The sequence below is a fragment of the Polypterus senegalus genome, chromosome 14 (genome assembly GCF_016835505.1).
Source record: "Polypterus senegalus isolate Bchr_013 chromosome 14, ASM1683550v1, whole genome shotgun sequence".
Classification (NCBI taxonomy): Eukaryota; Metazoa; Chordata; class Cladistia; order Polypteriformes; family Polypteridae; genus Polypterus; species Polypterus senegalus.
Genome location: NC_053167.1, coordinates 88,029,297 through 88,056,243, shown reverse-complemented (window position 1 = coordinate 88,056,243; position 26,947 = coordinate 88,029,297). Strand labels below are relative to the sequence as shown.

General features: G+C 36.9%; 1 protein-coding gene across 1 annotated transcript in view; it reads right to left on the bottom strand.

The window, feature by feature from the left end:
* The window catches only part of eif2b3 (eukaryotic translation initiation factor 2B, subunit 3 gamma), a 156,405-nt gene that overhangs the window by 66,588 nt on the left and 62,870 nt on the right, over positions 1-26,947 (bottom strand). The window contains exon 5 of the mRNA XM_039734885.1: positions 17,574-17,685. Within this exon, the coding sequence (XP_039590819.1) occupies positions 17,574-17,685 (112 nt within the window). The remainder of the gene's footprint in view (positions 1-17,573; positions 17,686-26,947) is intronic.

Sequence of the window (26,947 nt, the reverse complement as noted above, 5' to 3'; positions counted from 1 at the left end):
CAAAGAAGAACAAAGAAAAACACACAGCAACATAATTTAGACATCACCTTGAAGTAATAAAGTTTCATAATCTAGGCTAGTCTTACATCCTACAGCCAGGTTAGACTCTAAATTTCTTCTCCTGTATGTAGTTCTGAAATATGATATGTTCTGTTCTCCAACTCACTGACAAAAAGCTTTCTCGGTAAAGCTATAAGCATCTTTACTGATCATTTACATTATACCCATAAGTGAATGTTTTTGAAGAGAGGCTTCTCCAAAATTTGCACATGACTTTATGAATGTTGCACACAACAATGTATGATGTTATATTCTACACACTGAAATTATAGCTATTTGGTTTCTGCAGTTTTTATTTTAATTCTTAAATAAATTGTGAAGTAATGGAATACAATATCATATTTAAGAGCTTTCACTTGCATGTAGATCTTTAAAGCTATTTTTTAATAAACATAAGCTATATAATTTGAAAGCAGCCAAAGAGAGCTAGACAATATTCAAAAATTTAACTGGTAAAAAAACAATTTGTAGTTTCAGACAATGCATATTTGACTGCAATATATTTTAAAGAAAGTATGAAGCAAAAGGTAACTGAAATCGCTTAAATAAAGCTAATTTAATTGATTAGTTTCCCACACAAATCAGGCCCAATGTCTGCCTTCTTCATTATTCTGACTTAAAGTACCACCAATGTTGATATTCTTTTCACCTGTTGGTTATTATAAGGTTTTTGAGATTCAGAATTGAACTGACGCATCACTAAGCCACCCATGGCGAAAGGAATTCCCAGAAGAGGGTGTTAAAGCAGCATTCCTATCTTTTCCACGTCAGTCAGTCACATCCTCCATTGATGAGTACCACATGTCTAACATGTGGTATCTGTACATCTTGCACACACTCACAAACAGGCATGGAGAATGCCCAGGACCTTTGACCCATTCCCAGTGCTGTGCTGCTAACACTCACAACACTTTAAATCATGTATCAGCTTCACAACTGAACATTTTCATTATTATGTTAAACTATTTGATTTATTCATATGGCTTGTGAATGTATTTGCATACAAAACACGGTTTCATTTATACATGCAGCAGCTGTTTGTAAAATGTTTACAAATATGTGCAAGATTTTTTTTTAATATTGTATTCAGCACCATTACACAACTTACTTGCTGAAAAAGTTGGAGTAAATGATTCAGCAAACAAATTATACAGCAAAAGTGTAAACAAAGAATACCAGACTTCTTTTAACAGCAATAATCAGTAAGAAACAGATATCTTAAATGAATTTCTGAAAGTTTAAAAGAGATTAACAATACAATTGAGTGCAAAGCCATAAACAAGTACTTTAGTTTTGTATCAATACTTATCTTCTTGTTTAATTCTTCTATCCTTTTTGTGAACCTTTCTTATCTACAGCAGCGATATAAGAAATTTGTGGGTTTTTTTAATAAAGCCAAATTTCTATTTCATAAAACATTTTTTTTTTTTTAAAATGTGTCCAAACTGTGAATTTTACAATAATCTTAATACTGCTTTTTGTCTGAAAAGTAAGTTAACAGACAAAAGATGTAAGTAGTTGCCTGATAAGCTAATGAGTACACCACTTATTGGTTATAAAAAAAAAACCAAAAAAAACAAAAAACAATTTTGGTTAGTCATTTGTAACAATCACCATCATCATCGCCATATTTTTCTCATAGTTACTTCACTAACCAGCGTTTGCCCATGTTTCCATATTTATGGCGATAAACATACTGGAGACCAACTACCATCCATAATGGATACTTTCATCATAAATTCTGCTTGGAAATCATATGTCTCTTCTGACAACATTATCCTTAAAATGGCTTGGATACAAAGCAACTGTTGTGAAGAAGTGCAGAGTACTACGACAAAAAATAAAAAGTATGTAGATAAACATCATCTGGATGGACAGCAGGCAGGCCACTGTGACATATGAAAAAGTCTTCTTCCTTTATAGAATTCCCATAACCAAAGGCAGATTTCTAACAAAGTCCAGCAAAAAATTATTGATTTCACAATGAACAACAACCTCATCAGACATAGCAAAGGACATAAAGTTTAAAGAAAGCTCAGTTTTTAAAAACTTCTTAAATTATTTTCTTGTGATATTAAGAATTTGTTAGTGAATCAAGCCAGATGATTGATGCTTTTCTCATGAAAGTGCAAATCATGATTTTATTGTATTTTAGCAGATGAAGTGGGTCATACACACTAACATAACACAACTATGCATTCTGATTATTATTGATGAAGTTCTCTTGATTTCAAAGAAGTATGTGCTAATATTATTGAACGGGCCCACATTAATTTAAGTGATGAATTGACTTTGTTATCTAAAATAATTTTATGCCCTGGCAACACTGAACAGTATAAGTGGGTAAGAATATGAATAGAACTATGGATGGATTGTAATAATCAATATATTATTAGCTACCTATACACTCAGAAATAAAGAATGTGTTATACGAACTGAAAAAGCAAAATCAGAAGTAGCCAATGTTACTTTTCACAAAATCATATGGATTTTGTTACACAAGTTTCCCTAGTCAGCAAAACAGAAACGGCTTACAGTCTCCACAACACCCAAGAACTTGATGAGAAGATAGGTAGACGGATTCTGACTTTTATTTACGGTAAAAATGTGAAATCAATGCCATCCAATTTGTAGAGAATGATTCAATCTAATTTAACTCTGTGATGATTCATACACCTTAAGATAAATATAGATAAGGACCTTAAGGGCACAGCTCTTAATTGATGAAAGCATTAAAAGAGAAATTAATATTAAATTAGTATTACATTCATATTATAGCAAAATTGTAGAAACATATATGGACTGAGCAACTTACGCAGAACAACATGCCGAATTCTGGCAAAAAGGATGAAATTTAAATAAAAGAGGAAGGTGGATTCAACTCAGTAACAGAAGGCTTAATTTGAAGAAATCTATTCAGATTACAAACAAGAAAGTGAAGAGAATTGCCAAGAAATTGAAAATATAATAAGCTTATAAAAAGCAAGCACTTGCTGGTGAGACAAACTGAGGATAAGCAGAAATACATGACAAAAGAGATAGAAAAGGACTGGACTAAGAAGAAACAGCAGATGAAAAGACTGAATGAATTCAATAATAAATTGCAGAAGTCAGTAAAAGACTTGGGGATGCAAGTTTGTATATCCCCTGCTTGTTTTAAAAAAGAGGAGGACTTTTAAGAAGTCTCCCTTTCAATGTTACACTTGTTTGGATTAGGAACACTGAAGCCTGTAAAAGTGCCTGTGTGTCTTTTTAAGGATATGTGTAAACTCTTGATATTAAATAAATACAGTAAATCACTGCAGCTCTACAAGCAAATGGAATCTGTCCAGTAGAAAATACAGAAACAAAGCACCAATTTTTATGGAACCAAATAAATCTAATCCCTATAAATTTGTGTGAGCGTAAGTTTAAGGATGTACAAGCTCTAATTAACAGCACTGCCACTGGAAGAGTAATGCACAGCGAACAATGAACTGATTCTTCATGTTCATGTAAGGGGTCTAAATAAAAAAAAGAATTTAAGTTTTACTTAAGAGTTTGAAGAGAGATGTCAGACTGTCTGTAATGCTAAAAGAGAGTTGGAGAATCATGTGACAACATGTTCTTGGTCCACACTCAGCAAAGACTTAAAGTCTAGGGGATGTGCAAGGTGGGGTATGGCCATTGAAGTATAGAAGTCTCCATTCTAAAGATATACACTTGCTGTAAAGACTGCAAAACAGGTAGAGGCATTTGAATAATGATCAAGGCTAACAGATCTTTATGGGACTTCAATTAACAACTGGGCTGAACTTTTATCATTATGCTATTTAATATCCACTTGTAACGATAACTGCATGGGTGCTTCATTACTTAATGTAAGGTGTTGTATTCATTGTATATTATGTGCATTATACTACTGTTACTAGTCTGTTAAATCCCTGTATTTCAAAAATATTTAAAAATAAATTACATGAAGTTCCAAAATTTAAGGTACAGTCAAATTAATGAAGGGTACATTTTAAAGCAGGCAAAGCAGTCCTCTTATCTTTATTTCAAAGTGGTTTAGTTGACAGATTTGTTTAACAATGGTTTAATAATTGTTTGACCACCTATATAAATTTTCACTTTTTATTTGGTTTTTATAGTTAGTTATAGTTACACAAAAAACATACAGTTTGTATTGTTAGTGGTATCAAAATGCAAATGGGTAAGAAAAAATACATATAGACAACAAATTAAAAATTTCCTAAACAGAAACATCTACAACATTCAAAACTATACAATTTGACAGTAGATTTTAACCTATAAATATTCACCATACACAAATAGGCACACTTCACTTATAAGATTTTAATACCTTCAATACATTTTTGTTACAAGGCTGTATGTCACTGGGGAGGAAAGAATTTCTGGAGAGTTTTATGTAGATTTTTAAAGTGATCATTCTTCATCACTCTCTAACGGTATGCGCTGTGTTTAATGGGTGTTTGTTTAGCAGCCAAGATGATTTCCAGTTTCTTCATCATCACTCTTTGAGATATTCTAATTAACTCATCCACTTCATCTCAAATAATTTTGGGTGCATACCTGGTATCCTGTTGGACTTTTTAAAAAATTCAATTGTCAGACTACTAAATCCGGCAGCGGAGATGAAAGTGATAACATACTGGATGACACAGCAAGAGATCTGTGTCCATTCCTAGATATTTACTGTATGTTAAGCTACTATTTTACCTCCTCTCCCAAAACAGTAAGGGACGAACATATTGATTTCTGCTTCCCAGTAAAATACTCTTTCTTTACTCTCTTCGACAAAGAGAGAAGGATGGTTATTGTTGTACCAATTTACTAAACAGTCCAACTGATTGAAGTAATGGCTTTCATCCTTTCCACATACAGTAAGTATCCTACCAGCATAGTATTATCATCATACTTGATGATGGAATAATAGTCATTGTTGTGTCACAGGTATACAGTGTAAATGGTAAAGACATAACACAAACTTAAGGAGGACCTAGTGTATGAGTGAATGACATTCGAAAAAATGTTCTGTATTCTCAAAATCTGGGAAAGATTTAAAAGAGTATCTTGAATCCATACTGTAAAAAATGGTACAACATTTTTGAGTGTATAACATGATACAAGCATAAGGTTTCCTGTTTTCAGGTATTATTTTGAGAACATCTCATGACAGGTGCATTATACAACATTGTGTTTACATTTGTTTTGACCAAGACAGTCTACTGTAAGGACTTATGTGCCATTTTATGTTCTTTGCTGGTGTTTTGTTAAACTAAAATAATGCAAGCGCACATGAAAAATTCGAAGAGCACTTCTAAAGGTGCTTTCTGGTATTTCCAGTTTTTGTTGTTTTTGCTCACTAGGGGGCTTTGCCCTTAAAATAAAATAAAAAACAGAAACCAACAATTGCCAAAAATGCCATGGAAAATGAAATAAAAAATAAATAAGAATGCCAACAAGACTATTTTCTAAATGTGAAAGAACTTCAAATCTTATTGAATATGTCCACTTCAAGGCAACAATTTTCACAATTTCACCAAACATGTAATGATAAAAGAAATTGAAAACAATTCTACTGTAGGTTTTTGGCATTCTCTTCTGCATTCATAGCAAGCATAATGGATAGAGCCTTCATGTAAATTACATTAATATTTGATGGATGTAATAGTTCACAACATGATTTTCCAAAAGTAGTTTATTTAACAATATTTTTGTCAAAATACATGAGTTTGGAATGTTATGGGCACACAACAGGATATATAGCATGTATGTTTTGATACTGTTTGCTGTTTGTTCAGCCTTGGTCCCCACAGTTGACTAAAGTGTCAGCAACTTTATCATTTCTGTTCATGTACTGCAGTTGACACCTAGATTTTTTTAGTTATATAATGCAAGCTGAAAAGCAATACCTAAAAATGCAACTAATGAAGGGCAATGTCAACATGCATCCGTAGAAAGACAAAAGGATGGTTATCCTATTGCTCAGTGAAAGGCAACCTTTATCCAGTTGCGGTGCACTAAGTCCAAAAATTGTCTTTCGCGGCGCACCTGAGGGACTGCCCATAAATAAAGTCGTGACGACACAATCTATGGACAATCACCAATAAAAACAGTTAATTTTACAAGTTTGAAAGACATTTTATTAATAAAGGAATTAAAGGATAAATCTTAAATTTAATTAATGTGAACGTTGAGATTGTTTTTCAGCACATATGAGATTGATGCGAGGATCAATTTTCGAAAGACAGACACGCATTTCCTTGTCGATCATTTGAAGTCTCTCGCGTTTCTTAGACTTCATTTCCGTAAGCGTTCCGTTATCTGTTTTTCCAACATAAAATATTTTTTTTAAACATTATCTTTTTAATCAACCAAACACTAGCAATTTTAAATATTTTACAAAAGCTTTTGCGGCGCCCCTAGAAATTAAATTGGTCTATTTTAAAACATTATATATAATGAATTACAAAGGACTACAATTTCATAAAAATAACATGAAAAATAATTTATTCCATAAAAATAACATTACAGACAAATTATGGAAAAATAAACCAAAATCAAACAAGAATTAATTCTTAATATAGACAGCATTATTTATAATTAGCATAACTGATTAAAACATTAGTGATCTTTTATCTGTTTATGGAATTGGTTCAGAAATAAATAAAAAAAAATACCCAATCATGCATTTAAATTGTAGTGTAAACCTGAATGAAGGAATTGAAATATTAGCAAGATTAATCATCTTTGAATACAGCACCATACAAACACAGCCCTGATAAATGAACTGAGGACTCACATCCATCCCCTAATTGTAGTGAATAAGGCTACTATTGTTTTTTTAACCACCCATCCATTTTATAACCAACTTGTCCAGTTCAGATTAACATGAAATGCATTTACAGAAATACAGAAATTTTGATGGCAAAATTAAATCATCAAACACTGTATTTATGCACCTGTTACCGGCCTCAAGCCTAGGGGAACCTGGGCCAGATACAATTCACTGTTGTTACAGGGTGTAGCCATTGCGATATGGTGAAAAGCATAAAACAAACAGGCAGCAGTCCTGAGAATCAGACCATACTTCTCTGTTCTTCTTTATTCTCCTTTACCCAGAAATAAATAAATGCTTCAATTTCTGCATACATTAACATGGTAATCAGTGAAACAATGGTGCAAGCCAATTTCCTCTGCATAACAAATAGCATAAACACATTTACTTTGAGTACTTGACTAGAAACCAATACCCCCGGAACTCGTTAATTTTCCAAGGAAGCAGACAGTTCTGTATCCCCACATTGTGTGTAGATGAGATACTAAATCAAAGGAGTCTGACTATTCAAAGCAGGTGACTCTTTAGCAAGACAGGTAAATATTTATGTCCTGTAGATAGCCATCAACAATGACCTGTAGCAGAATTTTCCAGAAATTCTGCCTTTTCTTTAAAACACTGGTTTATAGCCCATTACACTAAGCAACATACAGAAATGAAATTTTCTCTAGAATACTGAATTCTAGCCCATTACATGGAGTTATTCTAAATTCGAACTAAAATGTTCCAAACATTGTGAAATCACAAGCAACACATATTTAGATATTATGTGAGTGAATGGGATGTATCGTAGCTTCCAGTTATGAGTAATTACACTGCACAACAAAGTTTTCACTTCTTGAACACTGTTGGGTGTTTCTTATAGATTTTTGGGTGCTGATCACAAATATCATATCAAAATTTACCCATCTCATACCGTTTCAGTTTTGTCATCATTTTTTCTTATATTTCTATCCAAACATTTTCGCTCCCATAAGTGACTTATTAATGCATGTCCAGGCATGGAAACAGGCCAGGTTGGAAGCTGTTTTGTGGAAGTTGACATCCTGGGCATGCCTGGGCAGGTCTGAAGGAGCTTGACGCTGTCTCGGCATGCTATAAAGATGGCTTGCATACACTGATCCTGCTCATTTTGTTTATAGGCAGTGTGTATGTATAGTATCAGTATAGTAAAGTATAGTATCTGTAGCAATATAACAGTAAGTAAGCTTGATGCTATAGACATTTTGGTGTCGGGCAATATGTCTCCTCAATGTCGTAACAGTAGTGATACATTCTGCTATATCTGTAGCAAATATACACTTGTGCCTCAGAAACACTGGATGACTGCTCTTATGAAGAAAGCTTATCATCTGTATTTCAGCTGCAAAACTAGTGATCAAGACAAGGAATCGGTGCCTCACATTTGCTGTGCGACATGTGCTGTCAGTCTGAGAGCCTGGCTCAGAGGTACTCAAAAGACAATGCCATTTGCTGTTCCGATGATATGGCGAGAACAGAAAGACCATGTAACGGACTGTTACTTCTGTTTGAATAATGTGTCTGGTTTCTCTGCCAAAAACAAGAAGTCAATTGAATACCCTAATCTGCCTTCAGCAATGAGACCTGTGCCACATGACAACAGTCTTCCACTTCCGAAACCGCCAGAGGACTGGAACTTAGACAAACCAGATGAAGAAACTGCACTGCAGGGTATTGACAGTGACATTGACCCGGATTTTTAACCATGCTCCTTAGGCGATCCACATCTGATAACACAGTCTGAATTGAATGAGCCTGAAAGCTGCTCTGCTACACAATGGCAATGTTTATCCTTCAGTACCTGTTGGCTATGCAGCACACATGAAAGAAACGTATTAGAATATGGAACTGTTGCTGAAGCATGTCCAGTACAATTGGAATATCTGTGGAGATCTTAAAGTCGTTTCCCTGTTACTAGAACTATAGCTCGGCTATACAAAGTACTGTTGTTTTATCTGTGAATGGGACAGCCTTGCCAAAGAGTCGCACTATTCTTGACAGAACTGGCCACTCCCTAAAAAGTTAGTTCAAGGACAGAAAAATGTGGCACATGAATCACTTGTCGACCCAGGCAAAGATATTTTTGCCTCCTCTTCACATAAAACTGGGATTCATGAAGAATTTCGTGAAAACACTGAACAAGGAAGGCAAAGGTTTTCATTATTTAAGACAGATGTTCCCAAGAATAACTGACACCAACATCAAAGAGGGCATTTTTGTTGGCCCCCAGATCAGACATGTTATGAGTGACAAGCAGTTTCAAAATCTGTTAGTTGGTCCGGAATAAAATTGCCTGGAAAGCCTTCAAAGACGTTGTTGACAATTTTCAGAGCAATTACAGAGCCCCAAACTACATTCAGCTGGTAGACAAACTCCTCAAAGCATACAAGACAATGAAGTGCAACATGTCACTCAAGATTCAATTCCTCCACTCACACTTGGACTTCTTCCCCGCAAATCTCCTGTGCTGTCAGTGACGGACACGGTGAAAGGTTTCACCAGGACATTGCTACGACGGAGAAACAATACCAGGGCAACTGGAATCTGTCAATGCTTGCTGACTACTGTTGGATGCTGCAACGTGATGCACCAGACACTGAATACAAAAGAAAACACTTTCAATTCTGTTGAATTTAATAGCTTATGCGAAACATAAATGTGACTAAATACGTTATTGTCAGTAAACATATAAATGTCTGTGTCTCAGAGTTCCTATGTGATGCAGTAAAACCAAAACTATATTTGTGCATACCCAGTAGGTACCTGTCACAATCAGCAAAAACCTTTCAGGAAGCAAGACTTTTAAAAAAAATTGTTGTGCAGTGTTATTGCTGCCTAATTCAGTGACAAACTCTGGATTAGTACACTGGCATAGCACATAGGATAGCAAAGGCTGTTTTACAGAAATTATGAAATAATAACCTTATTGGTTAATGGACAAGTTTGATTTAGTAAAAATAATACATTCATTCACAAAAGTGGCCTTAAAACTGGGACAAATGTAAAAAACAAAAGGGGGAAAATGCTTGGAAATATAAAGCATCATGAGTTTGAAATTGTCTGTTAGATATAACTCATCTGTAAGCATTAATCTATACTAATAAAAGGCAAACCCCTCACTGACTGACTGACTCATCACTAATTATCCAACTTCTTGTGTAGGTAGAAGGCTGACATTTGGCAGGCTCATTCCTTAAAGCTTACTTACAAAAGTTGAGCAGGTTTCATTTAGAAATTCTACGCGTAATGGTCATAACTGGAACCTATTTTTTCGTCCATATACTGTAATTGACTGCAGCTCGATGGCTGTGGGAGACGGAGTTGCATCTCACGTCATCACGCCTCCCACATAATTAAGTGCCTGCCCATATAAAGTAAACACTTTAAATTTTTTCCTCCTTTCCCTGAGCTATAGCCTAGACAACTGCAAACACGGGATCCCTTTTCTAGACCACAGCAAACTAGTATTAAGGCGCTTCGCACTTTCTTTTGCACGTATACGATTATGAGGTCGTCAGGTCGGATTATGAAGACATGCACAGGAGTGGAGGACCGACAGTGCCATCCCGGCCGGTTAATGGCAGGGACGTCTCACCAGTCTACACCAGGCCCACCGCGATGGTCCCCAAAAGGCGCTCATATCGTCAGCGAAGATATCTCTCTACACTATATAAAACAAAAAGGCAAGTTTCCTTTCTTTACACCTTTTTTCTTTTTATCCCAAACCAAAGCCTTTCTCTCTTAACACTGCAGAGGACATAAAAGTAATTTTCTTTAATTGCTGGTAATGCCGGTAAGGCACATTACCACAGGCAGAAATGTGGACGTTCACATAGAAAATGTCATTTCTATACCACAGCTGTCGTGTAGCGCCTTTCAAAAGGGATCTATTACCGAGAGATAATCCATATACAGTACATTTTAGCTGCTGTTAGTACTACTTACCTGTTGTGTTATACTGTCTTTAAAATGTAGTTTACCTGAAACCACTCCAGTAGTGCTCAATGTATTTTTACTTTTTAAAACGTTAATGTTTTACTGTTTAATAACTTATAGACTACATTTTTTTTTTCCCTTGCACTCAGGAACACTTTTTAATCAGAGTATAGCATAACGTCAATGAAACTTATGGGATATTAATCTGGTCAGTTAAGTAGCAGAGGGGGTTGTTAATCAGTTTCAGCTGCTGTGGTGTTAATGAAATTAACAACAGATGCACTAGAGGGGCAACAATGAGATGACCCCCAAAACAGGAATGGTTTAACAGGTGGAGGCCACTGACATTTTTCCCTCCTCATCTTTTCTGTTTCTTCACTAGTTTTGCATTTGGCTACAGTCAGTGTCACTACTGCACTGGTAGCACAGGTAGTCCAACTTCTCCAGGATGGCACATCAATACGTGTCATTGCCTGAAGGTTTGCTGTGTCTCCCTGCACAGTCTTAAGGGCATGGAGGAGATTCTAGGAGACAAGCAGTTACTCTAGGAGAGCTGGAGAGAGCCATAGAAGGTCCATAACCCATCAGCAGGACCAGTATCTGCTCCTTTGGGCAAGGAGGAACAGGATGAGCACTGCCAGAGCCCTACAAAATGACCTCCAGCAGGCCACTGGTGTGAATGTCTCTGACCAAACAACCAGAAAGACTTCATGAGGGTGACCCAAGGGCCCCATGTCCTCTAATGGGCCCTGAGCTCACTGCCCAGGAGCATGCAGCTCGATTGGCATTTGACATAGAATACCAGAATTGGCAGATGGACCACTGGTGCCCTGTGCTTTTTACAGATGAGAGCAGGTTCACCCTAAGCACGTGACAGAAGTGAAAGGGTCTGGAGTAGCCATGGAGAACATTATGCTGCCTGTAACATCATTCAGCATGAGCAGTTTGGTGGTGGGTTAATGATTGTCTGGGGAGGCATATCCATGGAGGGTCACACAGACCGCTACAGGCTTGACAAAGGCACCTTGGCTGCCATTAGGTATCAGGATAAAATCCTTGGAACCATTGTCAGACCCTATGCTGGTACAGTGGCTCCTGGTGCATGACAATTCCTGGCCTCATGTGGTGAGAGTATGCAGGCAGTTCCTGGAGGATGAAGGAATTGATACCATTGACTGGCCACCACACTTTCCTGACCTAAATCCAATAGAACACCTCTGGGACATTATGTTTTGGTCCATCCAATGCCACCAGGTTGCACCTCAGACTGTCCAGGAGCTCAGTGATGCCCTGGTCCAGATCTTGGAGGAGATCCCCCACAACACCATCTGTCTTAGAAGCATGCACCGATGTTGTCAGGCATGTATACAAGAACACAGGGGCCATACAAAGTGCTGCGTACAATTTTGAGTTGCTGCAATTTAATTTTGGCAAAATGGACTAGCCTGCCACATAATTTTTTCACTCTGATTTTTGGGGCGTCTTTGAATTCAGGGCTCTGTAGGTTGATCATTTTCATTTCCATCAAACGATGTGGCATCCTTTCGCATCCTAACACATTACCCAGTCTATATCGGTATAGATATCCAGGAGGATTTCTTTTTCCCATTGAGATCTGATGTGTTTTCAAAGTGTTCCTTTAATTTTTTTGAGCAGTTTATATATATATATATTATATATATATATATATATATACAGTATACTAGCAAAATACCCGCACTTCGCAGCGGAGAAGTAGTGTGTTAAAGAAGCAATGAAAAGAAAACGAAACATTTTGAAAATAACGTAACCTGATTGTCAATGTAATTGTTTTGTCACTGTTGTGAGTGATAAGTGTTGTTGTCATATATATATATATATATATATATATATATATATATATATATATATATACACACACATATATACATACACATACATACATACACACACATATATACACACAAATACATATATATATATATATACATACATACATACACACACACATATATAAACATATATATACATATACATACATATCTACATAAATACACACACAGCTATTTCAGTATCAGTGCAATACGCTGTTTGTTAAAACGGTTGACTCCCGCTCTTACGTGCAATAACAAATCAAATCATTCAGTTGTCTTTGCTCATATGTCATTTTAGAGCTGGACGCCTGGCATCTTTTTGGCCACAAGTTCGTTTCTGTTTGGTGTGAGGTTCTGTGTTGTGGAGATTCTCAGGATGGATTGCAGGTGCTCATCAGTGAGGCGACTCCTGTGTGCTGTTTTGTTAGTCTTTATCACTGAGAAGAGCTTCTCACACAGATATGTGCTACCAAACATGCACAAGGTTCGAGCCGCATGTAGACGGACTTTTTTTGTTCTTCAAAGTCACCAAAGCGCCGTGCAAACTCAGTGCGCAATAACTCTATAACGCGGTTAGTGTTCGGCAAGGCAGCTGAAGCGCTGCATTATGGGATCTGTAGTTTATTGTGTTACCAGCGCTTCATATACCCGGCCATTAATAACAATAATACAGTATATAAAATGATCTCGGGCGGATATAATTACACACGGGCGGATGTGGCCCCGGCCCTTGAGTTTGACACATATGGACTAAATAGAACTTGAAAAGATATATTTTTCAAATGTGATCGCAATTCAGATAGAGTTGACGCACTACAGCCTGCATGCCTCAATGAGTCATCCTCCCTCGCTCTTACTTTTTACCGTTCATCTAATGAATACACTGAGTATGGCTTTACCAAAACAATCATTGATGGCGAATAAAGTATCCATTATTCGAGTATGTAGATCGGTATATATATATACATATATATATACCGCGTATCAGCGAGAGAAGTAGTGTGTTAAAAAGGTAGAAAAGAAAAGGGAACATTTTAAAAATAACGTAACATGACTGTCAATATACAGTATTTGTTTTGTGAGTGTTACTGAGTGTTGATGTCATCAAGGATTTGATTATCATTATTTCTTTCAATCAGGTTCGTATTTGTAGGATGTGTTGTGTTCAAGTTACATTCCGTTTGTCAATCGTTGTAAAGATGACAGGTTTCATTCATCGATTCGTTTCTTACTGCATCAATAAACAGCTCGTCTTCTTCTTTATCTGAGACCTGACACACTGCATGCACGGGTTTTTTACACTGTCTTCCTTTAGCGGGACATTGACTTTTTCCACCGTGTGCTTTGTTTCCGCAGTAGCTGGATTTATGAATATGCTTATCAGACGCTTCATATTTTTTGCTGCCTTTTCAATTGTGTAATTCGGTTTTTGTTCAGCGCTCTTTGGAACTGTTGCTTTTTATCTGTGCACTGCGTCAGTTCACGTGAGCTGCTCGGTGTACATGCATCGAAGGTTCCCAGCTGTGCTGGTGCCATCTCGTGCTATGTCCATGGCTGTATTTAATGTTACCTTAGTCCTGGCACTTAAAACTTTCTCTCGCAGTTTCGCTGAGTTTGTGCCAAACACCACCCTGACCATCTCATCTTCCTCTCCATAAGCACAGTCCTTCACCCGTGAATATTTACCCGTGGCAGTTTGCTATTGGATTGCCGCTGACGGACGGCCTTATATGGGTGGGCACTAAATTACAACGCCAGCGCAGCCTGTCTATGAACTTAATTTAAAGTGTAGGTTTACATCGTGCTTTGTTTCCGAAGTAGCAGAACTCATGAATATGGTTGTATATGTCACTCGCTCGCTTCTTATTGTTTCGCTGCCTTCTCAATTATATAATGCATGTTTTCTTAAGCGCTTTTTTGAGGTCTTCCTGGTTTTCTATGTACTGCGTGATTACGTGGGAGGCGTGATGATGTCACGAAACTCCGCCCCACGGCGTTCAAGCTCATCTCCATTACAGTAAATGGAGAAAACTGCTTCCAGTTATGACCATTACGCGTAGAATTTCGATATAAAACCTGCCCAACTTTTGTAAGGAAGCTGTAAGGAATGAACCTGCCAAATTTCTGCCTTCCACCCACACGGGAAGTTGGAGAATTAGTGATGAGTGAGTGAGTGAGTGAGTGAGTGAGTGAGTGAGGGCTTTGCCTTTTATTAGTATAGATATATATATATATATATATAGATATATATATATATATATCTGTGTGTGTGTGTGTATGTATGTGTGTGTATATATAATGTAGATAGGTGTATATATATGTGTATATATGTAGATATGTATATAGATATATGTATATATTTGTATATATATGTATATATGTATGTATATATATATCCTCTTTAATAAAACCCCTGTGTGCGTCCAGGTGTCCGTGTGTGTGTGTCTTCTGGTGAAGTGTGCATGCGCAGGGTCACACGGCACGTGTTCAGTCTCTGCCTGTGCATTCCCTGTGCAGACACACACACAGGCGCATGAAAGACAGACATGCGCACGCACACACACACGTGACACACACACACACACAGGCACGTGTGGGACGCACACACACACACACAGGCGTGCGTGGGACGCACACACACACAGGCGTCGTGGGGCCTTACACACACACACAGGCGGGTGTGACGCACACACACAGGCGTGCGCGTGCATTGTTGCAATGTTACTTTTCTTTGTTGTTTATTAGATTTTCAAATGTTCATTTTTTTCCCTGTACTTAAAACTCATTAAAAAAAAGTGTTTTTAGCGAACTCTTGCAGTGTTAGTTATTTTTGTTGTTCAAGGTTTTCTTAGTGTTATTCAATGTTTTTACATTTAGTTTACTATTATGCTGTGCATTAAGTGTTATAATTAACTATATTTGTGCTTAAAAACGTAAAAAAATATAGATTTACATACAGTTCATACGGTCTGGAATGGATTAATTGTATTTACATACAATCCTATGGGGGAAATTACTTCGGTTCACGACCAAATCGGGTTAGAACCAGAGTTTTGGAACGAATTATGGTCGTGAGCCGAGGTTCCACTGTATTACTGTCATACAAAATTACAGGCATTTTACGGAAATACAAACCACTATTACTGAGAGAGAAAATTAAAGGCACACAATAAGTGATGTATATTACAACTACATACAAGGTCCCTTGCCATTTAATATAGACTGTTCCTATTAATGTTTATGCACTACTGTTCTAGCGCCCGTTACTGTAACGGGCTTAATGTCTAATATATATATATATATATATATATATATATATATATATATATATATATATATATATATATATATATATATATATATATATATATATATGTAGACTCAAACCGATTATGACAGCAGCAAAAGAAGCTGTGAGAAAACAGTAAAAAGGAGGCGTGTCAGACGTTGTGGTACATTTTCTGATGCAGCTAGACGAAAACAACTTTGTGAAGCTGCCGTCAAATACTCGCAGAAAAATCCACAAGTTAATAGACACACTGTCACTAAATACTCGCAGGCAAATCCACAACTTAATATAGAGAGGCTGCCGCTAAATACTCGCATAGCGATTTGGGTAGTGAACACTTCGATGAATGAAACCTGTTATCTTTACAACGGTTGACAAACACGGAATGTAACTTGAACATAACACGTCCTCCAAATACGAACCTGATTGAAAGAAATAATGATAATCAATTCCTTGATGACAGCAACACTCATAACAGTGACAAAACAATTACTTTGACAATCATGTTACGTTGTTTTTAAAATGTTTCATTTTCTTTTTCATAACTTCTTTAACACACGACTTCTCCACTGCGAAGCGCAGGTATTTAGCTAGTAATTAGATAATGCTTCCTCCATACGATAACATCTCTCAACAGCAAATGTCTCAAATCTGACAAACCTGATTTGAAAAGTGTACTGTTAAAAAACAGTTTTAAATAGTTTTTGTAAATTAAAATAAATCTTTTAGTACTGGTTTTAATTGGTGTTTATTTTTTAGTTAATTGACATAAACTATAAGTGAATAAGTTTAGTGAATGCCGATGGTAAGATAAAATCAGTTGGTAGTCCACTATGATAATCCCCTTTGGCTAGGTTATAATATCACTGTCTATAGATCCTATACTAGAAATCCCCCAAAGCCAATACAATATCATGGGGGGGTTGTGGGGGCATGTGGAATTCCCCTCTTTGCAACATTGAAAACTAAAGCACTGAGCTATACATTTTTTAACAAATTAAAAATATTGACATTTTAGGCTTTTTAATTTTTATTCCATATAAACCAAATTATTTGTCATACATTAAAAACGGATTATTTAAAAAACATAAGGAGTACATACAAACAATTAAAAGACATACATGTGTAAAGTTATCTGTAATATCTTGTTAATAACACCTGCAACACGTTATGGGAGGGAGGGATGTGTAAATAAACAAATATTACCTTCAGTTTCACCTAATAACTGTTTAGTGCTTTAACAATTTAAACAGTACCTTGAAACATTTTCGTGGTACAATAAGAAATATATAGGTTGAGAACATTCCTGGTTTGGATAGTAGTTCAAATAATCTCATTACTAAAAAACTCACTCTCCTAGGAAAAAAAAAAATGAATGTCAAGCTAATAACTACTTACTTATACTACCCATTGCTTGTTAGGCCATTTAAGGAAAATGCTTTATAAGAAATGGATAAAACACCGCAACTATATTAAAGAAGACTTTATGTGACTATTTTACACACTCTCAACACACTGCCAAAATAACTTACTAAACAAGATTCTCTTTCAGAGATTTGTAAAGGAAACCTACTTGTTCATGACTTTTTTTTTGATAATAAGCTCTTCTTCCAAATCTGCTTCATTTGCCATAAATAGTAGTCTCTTTCCAGAACTATCAACCCCAACAAAGTCCCTCTGTTCACCTGTGCAAAATATAAATTGTAATTATAAAATTAAAATGACTCATGATACACTACTATGCATAAAACAAAAACTATTACTCTATTGATATGTAACAAGTAACAGACTGTTCCACTCCATGGAGTATGGCTGGAACCCTAAGAGAGGATTTCCAGTCAAAACAATTAAAAGTAAAACTTAACTGAATGGCCTGCCATTACAAATGCACACCTGTATAAGTAAAACAAGGGCAGTAATTCTCAGGCAGCAAGTGTTAAGAGTATGCCAGAGGAGAGCATGTAGCTAACTGTGCAGAAGTTTAAAGATTTCCTCAGAAAGCTAGAGAGCTGCAAGTGGGACAAACATGAAATAAGGACTTTCTGCTAATGTAAGAGAGAAGGACTGTAGCTTGGCTTTAAGACAAAGACAGAGGGCACACAGGCAGGTAGGACAGTGAAATTCCTCCATTAAAGTACTTGGCAGCAAGTGGTTCCCAACTGTGTCAAAACTGCCTTGGAGGCCAGGTCTTTTAAAAGACATTCATGGTTACGGCAACATCAGGGGATGCAATTAACGGGTAATTCTTTATCAGTAGTGGGCTATGGCAGACTTCCAGAAGTAACCCTGAGAAAGGATTTACTGAGTTCCTCCCAGCTAGAGGTATTGAACTAGAAGAAGAAAGGAAAGGATGACTGTAGTACATTTTAGTCAGTGAGTAGGTAGAAGAGCAACTCCACTATATAGAAAGGGATAAGCAACACCTATCCAGTCAATTTCCAAAATATTTTTGTTTCTTCCTCTGTGAATTCTATTTTCATTTTGTATTAATTAAAGTCCTAAATTACATGCCTGTTGATGATCTGAAATTTTTGCATTTCCAGTTCAGCTAGGTATTTCCTTCTACAATTCACATATACATATACACAAAGTTAGGTCAGGAATTACTTATACCCTTGTCACAGATAAGCAAGAAAGTCACATAAAATAAACAGAAAAATGATTTTTAGATTTTATGCTACAAATAGAAAACAAGAGACTTCTTCTCTAATTTAATTTATTGAAAACACTTTTTTATGTGTATCATACGATTTTATCTTTGAAACAATGGTGTCAACATTACTTGGACTATGGCCTATACTTGGTGTATACATCGCCAAAACAGTAATTACAAACAACACAAACACTTTTCATATAATGCTCATAAAAAACAGGAAAACACAGGAAATCCTGGATCATCCCACTATACATGAATTGTCAAGAAGCTTGATGTCCTTAGGTTGATGTTTATGGACTGACCTTTATAATTCAGACCACATGTTTTCATCATTAGACATTTTACAATACTGGTTTTGTGTTCAGTCATCCACTTTTAGGTACGTTTGTATATAATGCGCAAAGCACTAATTGCGACAGCCATATCTGTCTGTCTGTCTATGTGCATTAAAGAACTCACTGCCAGTAGACCAATTTTGCTGAAATCTGGAACACTTACTGTACATTTCAAGGAAATTTGTCAAGACAGAGTCAGTTTTCACTGAGATATCTTCAACACATCTCACAAAAAATTAAAAAGCATTGGCAAATTTGTTTATTTTAAAACAGAGGAACATTCCAAGCGACTTCAACTTTGAATTAGTTTACTCTTTCAAATTTACCTTGGGAGCAGTAACTTGTATATTTTGTAAATTTTCCTCTTTTACTCATTTGACAGATGCTTAGATCCCCAGTGCAAGTTAGGCAAAACTCCAGGGAAGGTGCGTGTGCATGCCACTCACACAGAAACAGAAAAAATCTGGAAGCGAATGGAAGAGGAAAGAAATTCTGTAAGCGCCACTCAATAAGTATATGCTGAACTAACAGTATTTACGTTACAGTATAAACTACCTCACAGCTTCATTATCTGCACTTTATTGTAAAGAACAGACGTCTGAACTAACGTTGTTTGAACTTATTAAACTTATTAACTTAAATGCGAAAGTGGAGCTCATATAAGTGATATAAAGAGAGAATGGGGTTAGAAATTGAACTGCAGTTATTTATGGTCAGAAGATCAGAGCCATGTTTGTTTAACAGTTTCTGCAGTGCACAAAGGGCAGTAAGTATTCTGCAAATAGCAAGGATGGAGCAGAACACCAGCTTGTGCCATGCCAAAACAGTTGCTTAGGTGTATAACGTATGACTAAGAGTTGCAATTACAGCCAGAGCAGCCATTATTGAGCAAGCAATTTGAGCAAAATTGAATTTCTTTCCCTTCGTAAAAACAGTTGCAAAACTTTGACACTAAGCAACCAGTTAAATTTGTGTCACAGAGACAGGAGGAATAGTGTTTAATGCAGTATATATTAAAACTCTGCCAATGAGGGGGCAATGCTCATCATCGAGGAGCAGGAGTGACCTGTGGGTGAAAAGATGTAGTCTATTCGGCACATCATACATAAAGTTTGTATGAGAAGAGTGCATGTATATTTATGGCACTGCAGCACTGCAGTACTCACAAGCACCAAGTGTGCATGTTTTCTTGCTCTTTATATGGCGCACTATCCTCAAAATAAACGCTCAATCTAAAGTACTATGAGTCACAGATTCCCAGGCTAACAAAACTTACCAGCAACATTATGTTTTTTAGTAGCATGTTGTATGTGCTAACATGCCACAATGAAACAGAACAAAGTACTATTTTTTTCTGTAATGCATACTGAGTACATCCATGGTACACAGGTACAGCAGCTAATTATTTGTAATCCATAACCACCTCTCCATCACCCAACCATATATCGACGATGCTTTGAAATAGTGTGAACTTTTAATACATCGCACAGCCCTAGTATGAATGTGTCTGTACTGTTTACAAAGCACGTTGCTTTTTCGAGAGTATGTTAAGAGTATTCCACTGGATAGTACACATGTGGATTATGTGATATGAGTAACATGAGAATTTCATTTCTTTTTCTACATTGACTATTTTCACAGAGTTTGCTGTTATCTCATTTCATTATATGATAAAACATATTTTCTCTCGTTCTGAATAAAATCATGAGTTACAATTTTTTTCTCAGCCATTACTATAAAGCAAAAGAGGTAATTAACATTTAAACAAAATATATTTTGTTTAAGTTTTCCTTTAACTGTACACTGTGCTATCAAGTTCTGTATCTGGATATGGGTAAATTATGTTAACTGCACTGCTTCAATCTCTAAACAAATTATTGATTCAATTTTCAGCTTTCTCCAGATGTTAAAAGATATTCTTCAGTTTATTAATAGGGCTTGTTTAATGTCTCTTGGCAGGAGCATTGGTTTAAATCAAAAAGGACTATAGCCATAAATATATATATATACAGTGTTCTTCCAAGCGTCTAATTTAGTTGAGCGCCCGGCTCTCATCTTGCATGACATTGCACAGGCAGATTAATGATCTGCAGAGAAGGCAAGGGACGAGCAGGCAGGTGGGCAAATACTTTCGAAGCATGATCACAAGTGGGAGAGGAGCAGAGCGGGATACAGTATTGCTGATCACTCAATGCTGAACAAGCTAATAGCGGGGATGAGGCACAGCGGAGTTCAAAAGCAAAGAGTATGGGGAGGTGGGCTTTCGAGAGGGGGCTGTACATGCTAATAGCGGGGATGGAGCGGCAGTTCGCAAGCAAAAAGGATGTGGCGGTAGGTGGGCGAGAAGAGGACTGATAAAATAAAAAAAAAAAAGACTAGTGGAACAACCTGTCAGATATCAGAAAAAGGGCATCAGGAAGTGACATCTCTGTTCTCAGTGTCAGTGCAGTCCATATTCTTGTTCAGTACACAGCAAACCAATATATACTGTATATGCGTATGGGTGCCGTTTTCATTCCCTACCACCTTCGCTAATCATTCTTGAGGCAGATTGAAGACTTAAGTGCCAGCTTAAGTGAAAAATTAAAGAAAACGTACTAAGTAATTGCAACACAAAAACTTAAACAGTTTTAACACGAAAAGAAGAGAAGCAGCAGGCCGCTAGGGTGGAGAAAAGAAGAGCTGCTCAGGAAACAGCAAGCGCATCGACCTCTGAGCAAATAAATGCTAAACAGAGACAGAGGAAGAGCATGAAAACTAGGAATGCCCAAGTCAAGTGCATTCACTGCACATTATTGTGCAGGACGCCGTTACTGGTGTGTGGGTATATATATATATATATATATACAGTTGTTTAAGCATTAGGTGTGTTCTGTGTGCAAAACTCCTTGTAGCACTCACTGTGGTTCCTGTTAAAGTCACTCCCTATACTGTTTTTATATTTGCTCATACTGAGGGTTTTATTAAAGTGACCCCATCTGCCGTTCTTATATTTGCTCATATTCGGACCTGCGTCTATATTGCAAGTGCGCAGAAATCGTTGCAGCACACACTGTTTCCAGAGGAAAAGGTTTTTTTTTTTTTCTGCATTACTAAGGATTTTGTTAAAGTGACCCCATCCGCCGTTATTATGTTTGCTCATATTTGGACCTACGTTCATATTGCAAAAAGTGTGCAGAAAACCTTGCAGCACACACTGTGTCCTGAGCAAAAGTTTTGTCACACTGAATTGCTGAGGGTTTTGTTAAAGTGGCCCATCTGCCATTTCTTTTTTTGTTTTATCTTGCCCTGTCGTAGTGCAAGTGTGCATTGAATATCCAACAGGCTCCCATTTTCCCACTCAAAAGACTTATTCATAGGTACTTATAATATTTTTTCCAAATATTTTACCAACATTAGTAAAAAAAGTGTTCAGAAAACAACACTGCTCAGTTATTTCAGAAAAGAGACGCCACAAATTAATGAAGGTGTGGCGTCAACTCCTGATGTGGCAATTTCAGACAAGCACATTGCAGAAGCTGGTCCATCAGGGGAAATCTCTTCAGCACACAATTGATAAATCTAAGCACTGCTTATCCAGCATAAACAAACAATGGTTTAAAGATTTTGATTAGCTAATGGTCAAAGAACATGGTATGTGGTGCTCATTGTGCATGAAATATTCAAACAAACACCCCCCAAGGAGGGAGTTAATTTGGGTAAATGTGCCATACACAAAAATTCGAAAAGAAAGCTTGCTGGACCATGAAAAAAGTAAAACGCACATTGAGTCTTCTGCTGACCTTTTAGGAAAGCGTGTACTAGAGCAACTAGAATCGGTCAAATTGAAAGATCTGTATCTGTGTTAAATAACTTACAGAGAGATGCCTTTGTGGGAACATAAAGATCCATGCATTGGTTGGGAAAAAATGAGTTGCCACATACAACGTTGTTTGAAAAGCTATTGGAACACTGTAAAGAAATAGGTTGTTCCTTTTTACAACATCTCAATGTTGATAAAATGCACATTACACTGCTGAAAGAATAATGCAAGAGCTGCTGGATGTCTTAGCATCAGAAATAAAGTCTAACATACTGAAAAATATACACGCTTAAATTTGTTTTTCAGTATTCTGTGTGATGGAACCACAATAATCTGAGTTGTAAAACAATTAATTATTTACATTAACACTAGAATTACCAGAGTCTACGAAAAAATTCGTAAATCAGTCCCACCTTAAATCGCTTCTTTTTTATATTCTACTAGTAGATGACAAAATGTAGGCATAAACTATATAATGTATGAAGCCTGAAGTATCACACAAATACTTTCACAAAAGCTACAAATCTAACACAGCAATTGCGCTTATTTAAAAATATAACTGCAGAAACAAAAAGCCGCCTTAACATTGACACCTGTTTATTATGACTGCCTCCGTAGCGCAAAAGAATCAGCCGCCGACTGGGAATCAAAAGGTCGCGAGTTCGATCCTGTACCACTCCGTTTTGAGAAGTAAACTGCTCTTAGTTTTACTATTTTAGAATAAAAACATACATTTGATTTCAGTCTGTAACAGCCGGTGTGATTTATGATACTTGTAAAGGTTAGCTTTGTTTTTTTTTTTTTTAGTCAGTTTTATTATCTCAGCCGCGTTCACGAGCCCAAACACACCCCACCCCCGCATCTGACGCTGCTGTTTTCACATAGACGCGCTGTAACAGAGGTAAACTCAGCTCCCTTCTACATCGGAGCAAGAATGCACATACCACTGCTTGCATACTAAAGTGTCAGCAGGCACTTTTCGGGGCATTACACATGTATTTTTTGAGCATGCCCTCTGCACACTACTTGTGACTTTAGGCTTTAGGAAATAAATAATAAATAAAGGTAAATTGTGTCATAAAATGATTTCTTCAAAACGTCAAATGTTATTTATTTGGCACAGACATGTCTGCATGCACTTTTTGTGGCATTAACATTCGCACGTTTGTGCACATTCTAAGTTGGTGGGGGGATGAAATAGCCGGCTGCTTGCAGCCTGATTTTTATCAGCACATTTAGATGACAAAAGACGCTGGTGGAGAGCTGTGAACGATTTTAAGAAGTGATTTAAGGTGGGACGGATTTACGAGTTTTTGCGTATGTTCTGGTAATTCTAGTGTTAAATATATTTGCCAGGTCACTAAAGAGGTGAGAATTAGTTTTGTATCAACCTGTAATATGATTGATTGCAAAGCGGACACTATAACCAACACACTGAGAGAGACTATGGACACTCTAGGCTTGAAAACTGATAATCTGGTTGGAGTAGGATCAGATGGAGTGGCTGTTATGATTGGGAAACAGAAAGGTGTGGCAAAACTGCTTAAAGATAAAACATCTGGACTCTTGGTCAACTGACACTGTGTAAACCACTGATTGGGCCTTGCAAGTGCCCAAGCAGCAGCTGCTGTACCTTATTTAACAAAACTGAATGACATCTTAAAGCAGCTATTCTATTTCTTCCAAAATTCTTTAGTTAGGATGGCTGGTTTAACAGAAATTCAAAATATTCTGAACATTCCCCATATTAAGCTGAAAATGGGCAGTGACACTAGATGGCTGTCTCATGACTCTGCAGTACAGTCACTACAACGGTGTGTGATGAGTGTCACAGCTGTGCTGGAAAGAGAGGCCACTGAGTGAAATGACATCACAGCTAAAGGATCAAGCAGATGCATTAAAACACATCATTTTGTTTCCTCTCTGATGATGCTTTCAGACGTATTACCTTTGCTGTCCAACTTATCTAAGGCTTGGCAAAGGGAAGATGTCAATCTTACCGAAATTGAGCCAATTTTGCTCGCCACAAAATTGTCCATCATGGAGTTGAAAGACACTCCTGGGAGATATTTTCCAAGCCTTCATCATTGTCTGGCAGAAGAATGGTCAGATCTACGCGTTGTTTATACACAGAGTGATGTAATGTCATTCAAAACTACAATATATGATAAATACCTAGAGGCAGTTGTCAAGCACCTAGATGCAAGATTCCCAAACATGCCAATTATTTCCAGCTTTTCAAAAGTTTTCAATGCAGAAACTCACGATTCAAGTGAGTCTGCTGAAATTCTTTTTGATCGTTACTCCAAAAATGGTAGCCCTCCAATTTTAAAATATGAAAGTAGCAGGCAAGAATGGACAGTTGCATCAAAAATGATCAGAAGTCAATCATACAAAGGCTTCAGTCCAAAACAGATTTTACTAAAAATGGCAACGACATCAGAGCTCAAAGAGTCGTTTCCAAATTTAGCCAAACTAGCTCAGATTGGGCTAGTGATCCCAGTGAGCACAGCTGAATGTGAAAGAGAGTTTTCTGCCCTTAAAAGCATCAAGACATGCTTGAGAAATCGCATGAATCAAAGCAAGCTAAATAATCTCATGCTGATCTCCTTGGAGAGCCCAGATCCTAGGGACTTTGATAATGGGAAAGCTGCAGAAAACTGGGCCTCTAGGAAGAAAAGAAGAATAAATATTTAACTGAAGACACCTTCTGCATATGCAAGTTGGCTTTGGGGAATATTGCTTAATTTTTCTTCATTAGGTTTCCCATAATTTTTTTCACTGTTTTCACTTTTCTTCCTGACAGCAAAAATACTTGTGCCTCTTGGTTTATGTCATAATTGTTATTTAAAATTTTTGTTAGGATTGCAGGATCCTGAATTGGATACTTCTTAAATTTAATAAACATTTTGGCACAAGTGTCAAACCGTAAAAAAGGAAGTCATTTTAAGCTTTGGAAAATAATTAATAATAATTACCTAATAAAAATAGTGCACATTTAATTTTCCCCACCATCAAATTTCCCCATCCCGCCCCACCCGGCTACTTTTTCATGCTACTCGGCTGGAAAAAATTTCTAGGGAGAACACTGGCAACTGTACAGATGCGTCTTGTGTAAGCATTAGAACTGAGAATAACTTGGGCTGTAAAAGTGCTGTCAGTGCTGCCATTCTTTCGAAAAATTATGTCTGAGTGTAGGTTTTCACTAATTATGAAATATCTGTACATTACCAACAATGAAAACTTTTATGAGAATAACCATCCAGCACCCAAAATGAAGAAAATTTGGGAATTATACCATTCGATTCCAGTAAACTTTCAGAGTGTTTACAATCCGGACCGTTATGTCAGAATTGATGAAAGTCTCATGGCTTATAAGGGCAGACTGTCATGGATACAGTACATTGCTTCAAAGACGGCAAGATTTGGCATAAAGCTTTATGAATCTAAAACAGGATACATTTGGAATTCGGTTCTGTACACAGGGAAAGGGACGATGTTTGATCCGAAATACAATCAGTACAGCGTTGCTACATCATTGGTGTTGACTTTGACAGATGCTCTATTGGATTAAGGTTACTGTGTAACCATGAACAATTTTTCTACTTCATCAAAGCTGTTTGATATCTTGCTGCAAAGACTGACGCATATGGAACAGTGCGTCCTAACCTTCGTGGCATGCCTGAAGACTTTGGCAGAGCTAAATTACAGTGAGGTGCGTAAAGTGCTTGCACTGAAATGGAAGGACAAGAAAGATGTTTGTCTTCTTAGAACGGTATATAATGCAGCTACAGTCACTGTAGGGGCAAAAGACAACAACCAGGTTACAAAGCCTTGTGCTGTGGTTGACCACAATAGCATGATGGGCGGCGTAAATTGTGTGGTTCAAGAATTGACTTTCTATCCCGTCATGTGGTGGCAACAAAAGAAATAGTACAAAAAGATATTTCATCATCTGGTGGAACAGTACATTTGGAATGCATTCCTGTTATACAAACAAAAAGCTGTCAAAACTGTATCTCATGTAAACTTTACATGTCAGCTTGTAGAATAAATTGTTGACACACATCCACTGTCCACACTACTGCTAAAGAGACAAAATTTGAGATTACAGTAGACACCCGCAAAGTCGCGGTTCAGAGTTCAAGGCCTCA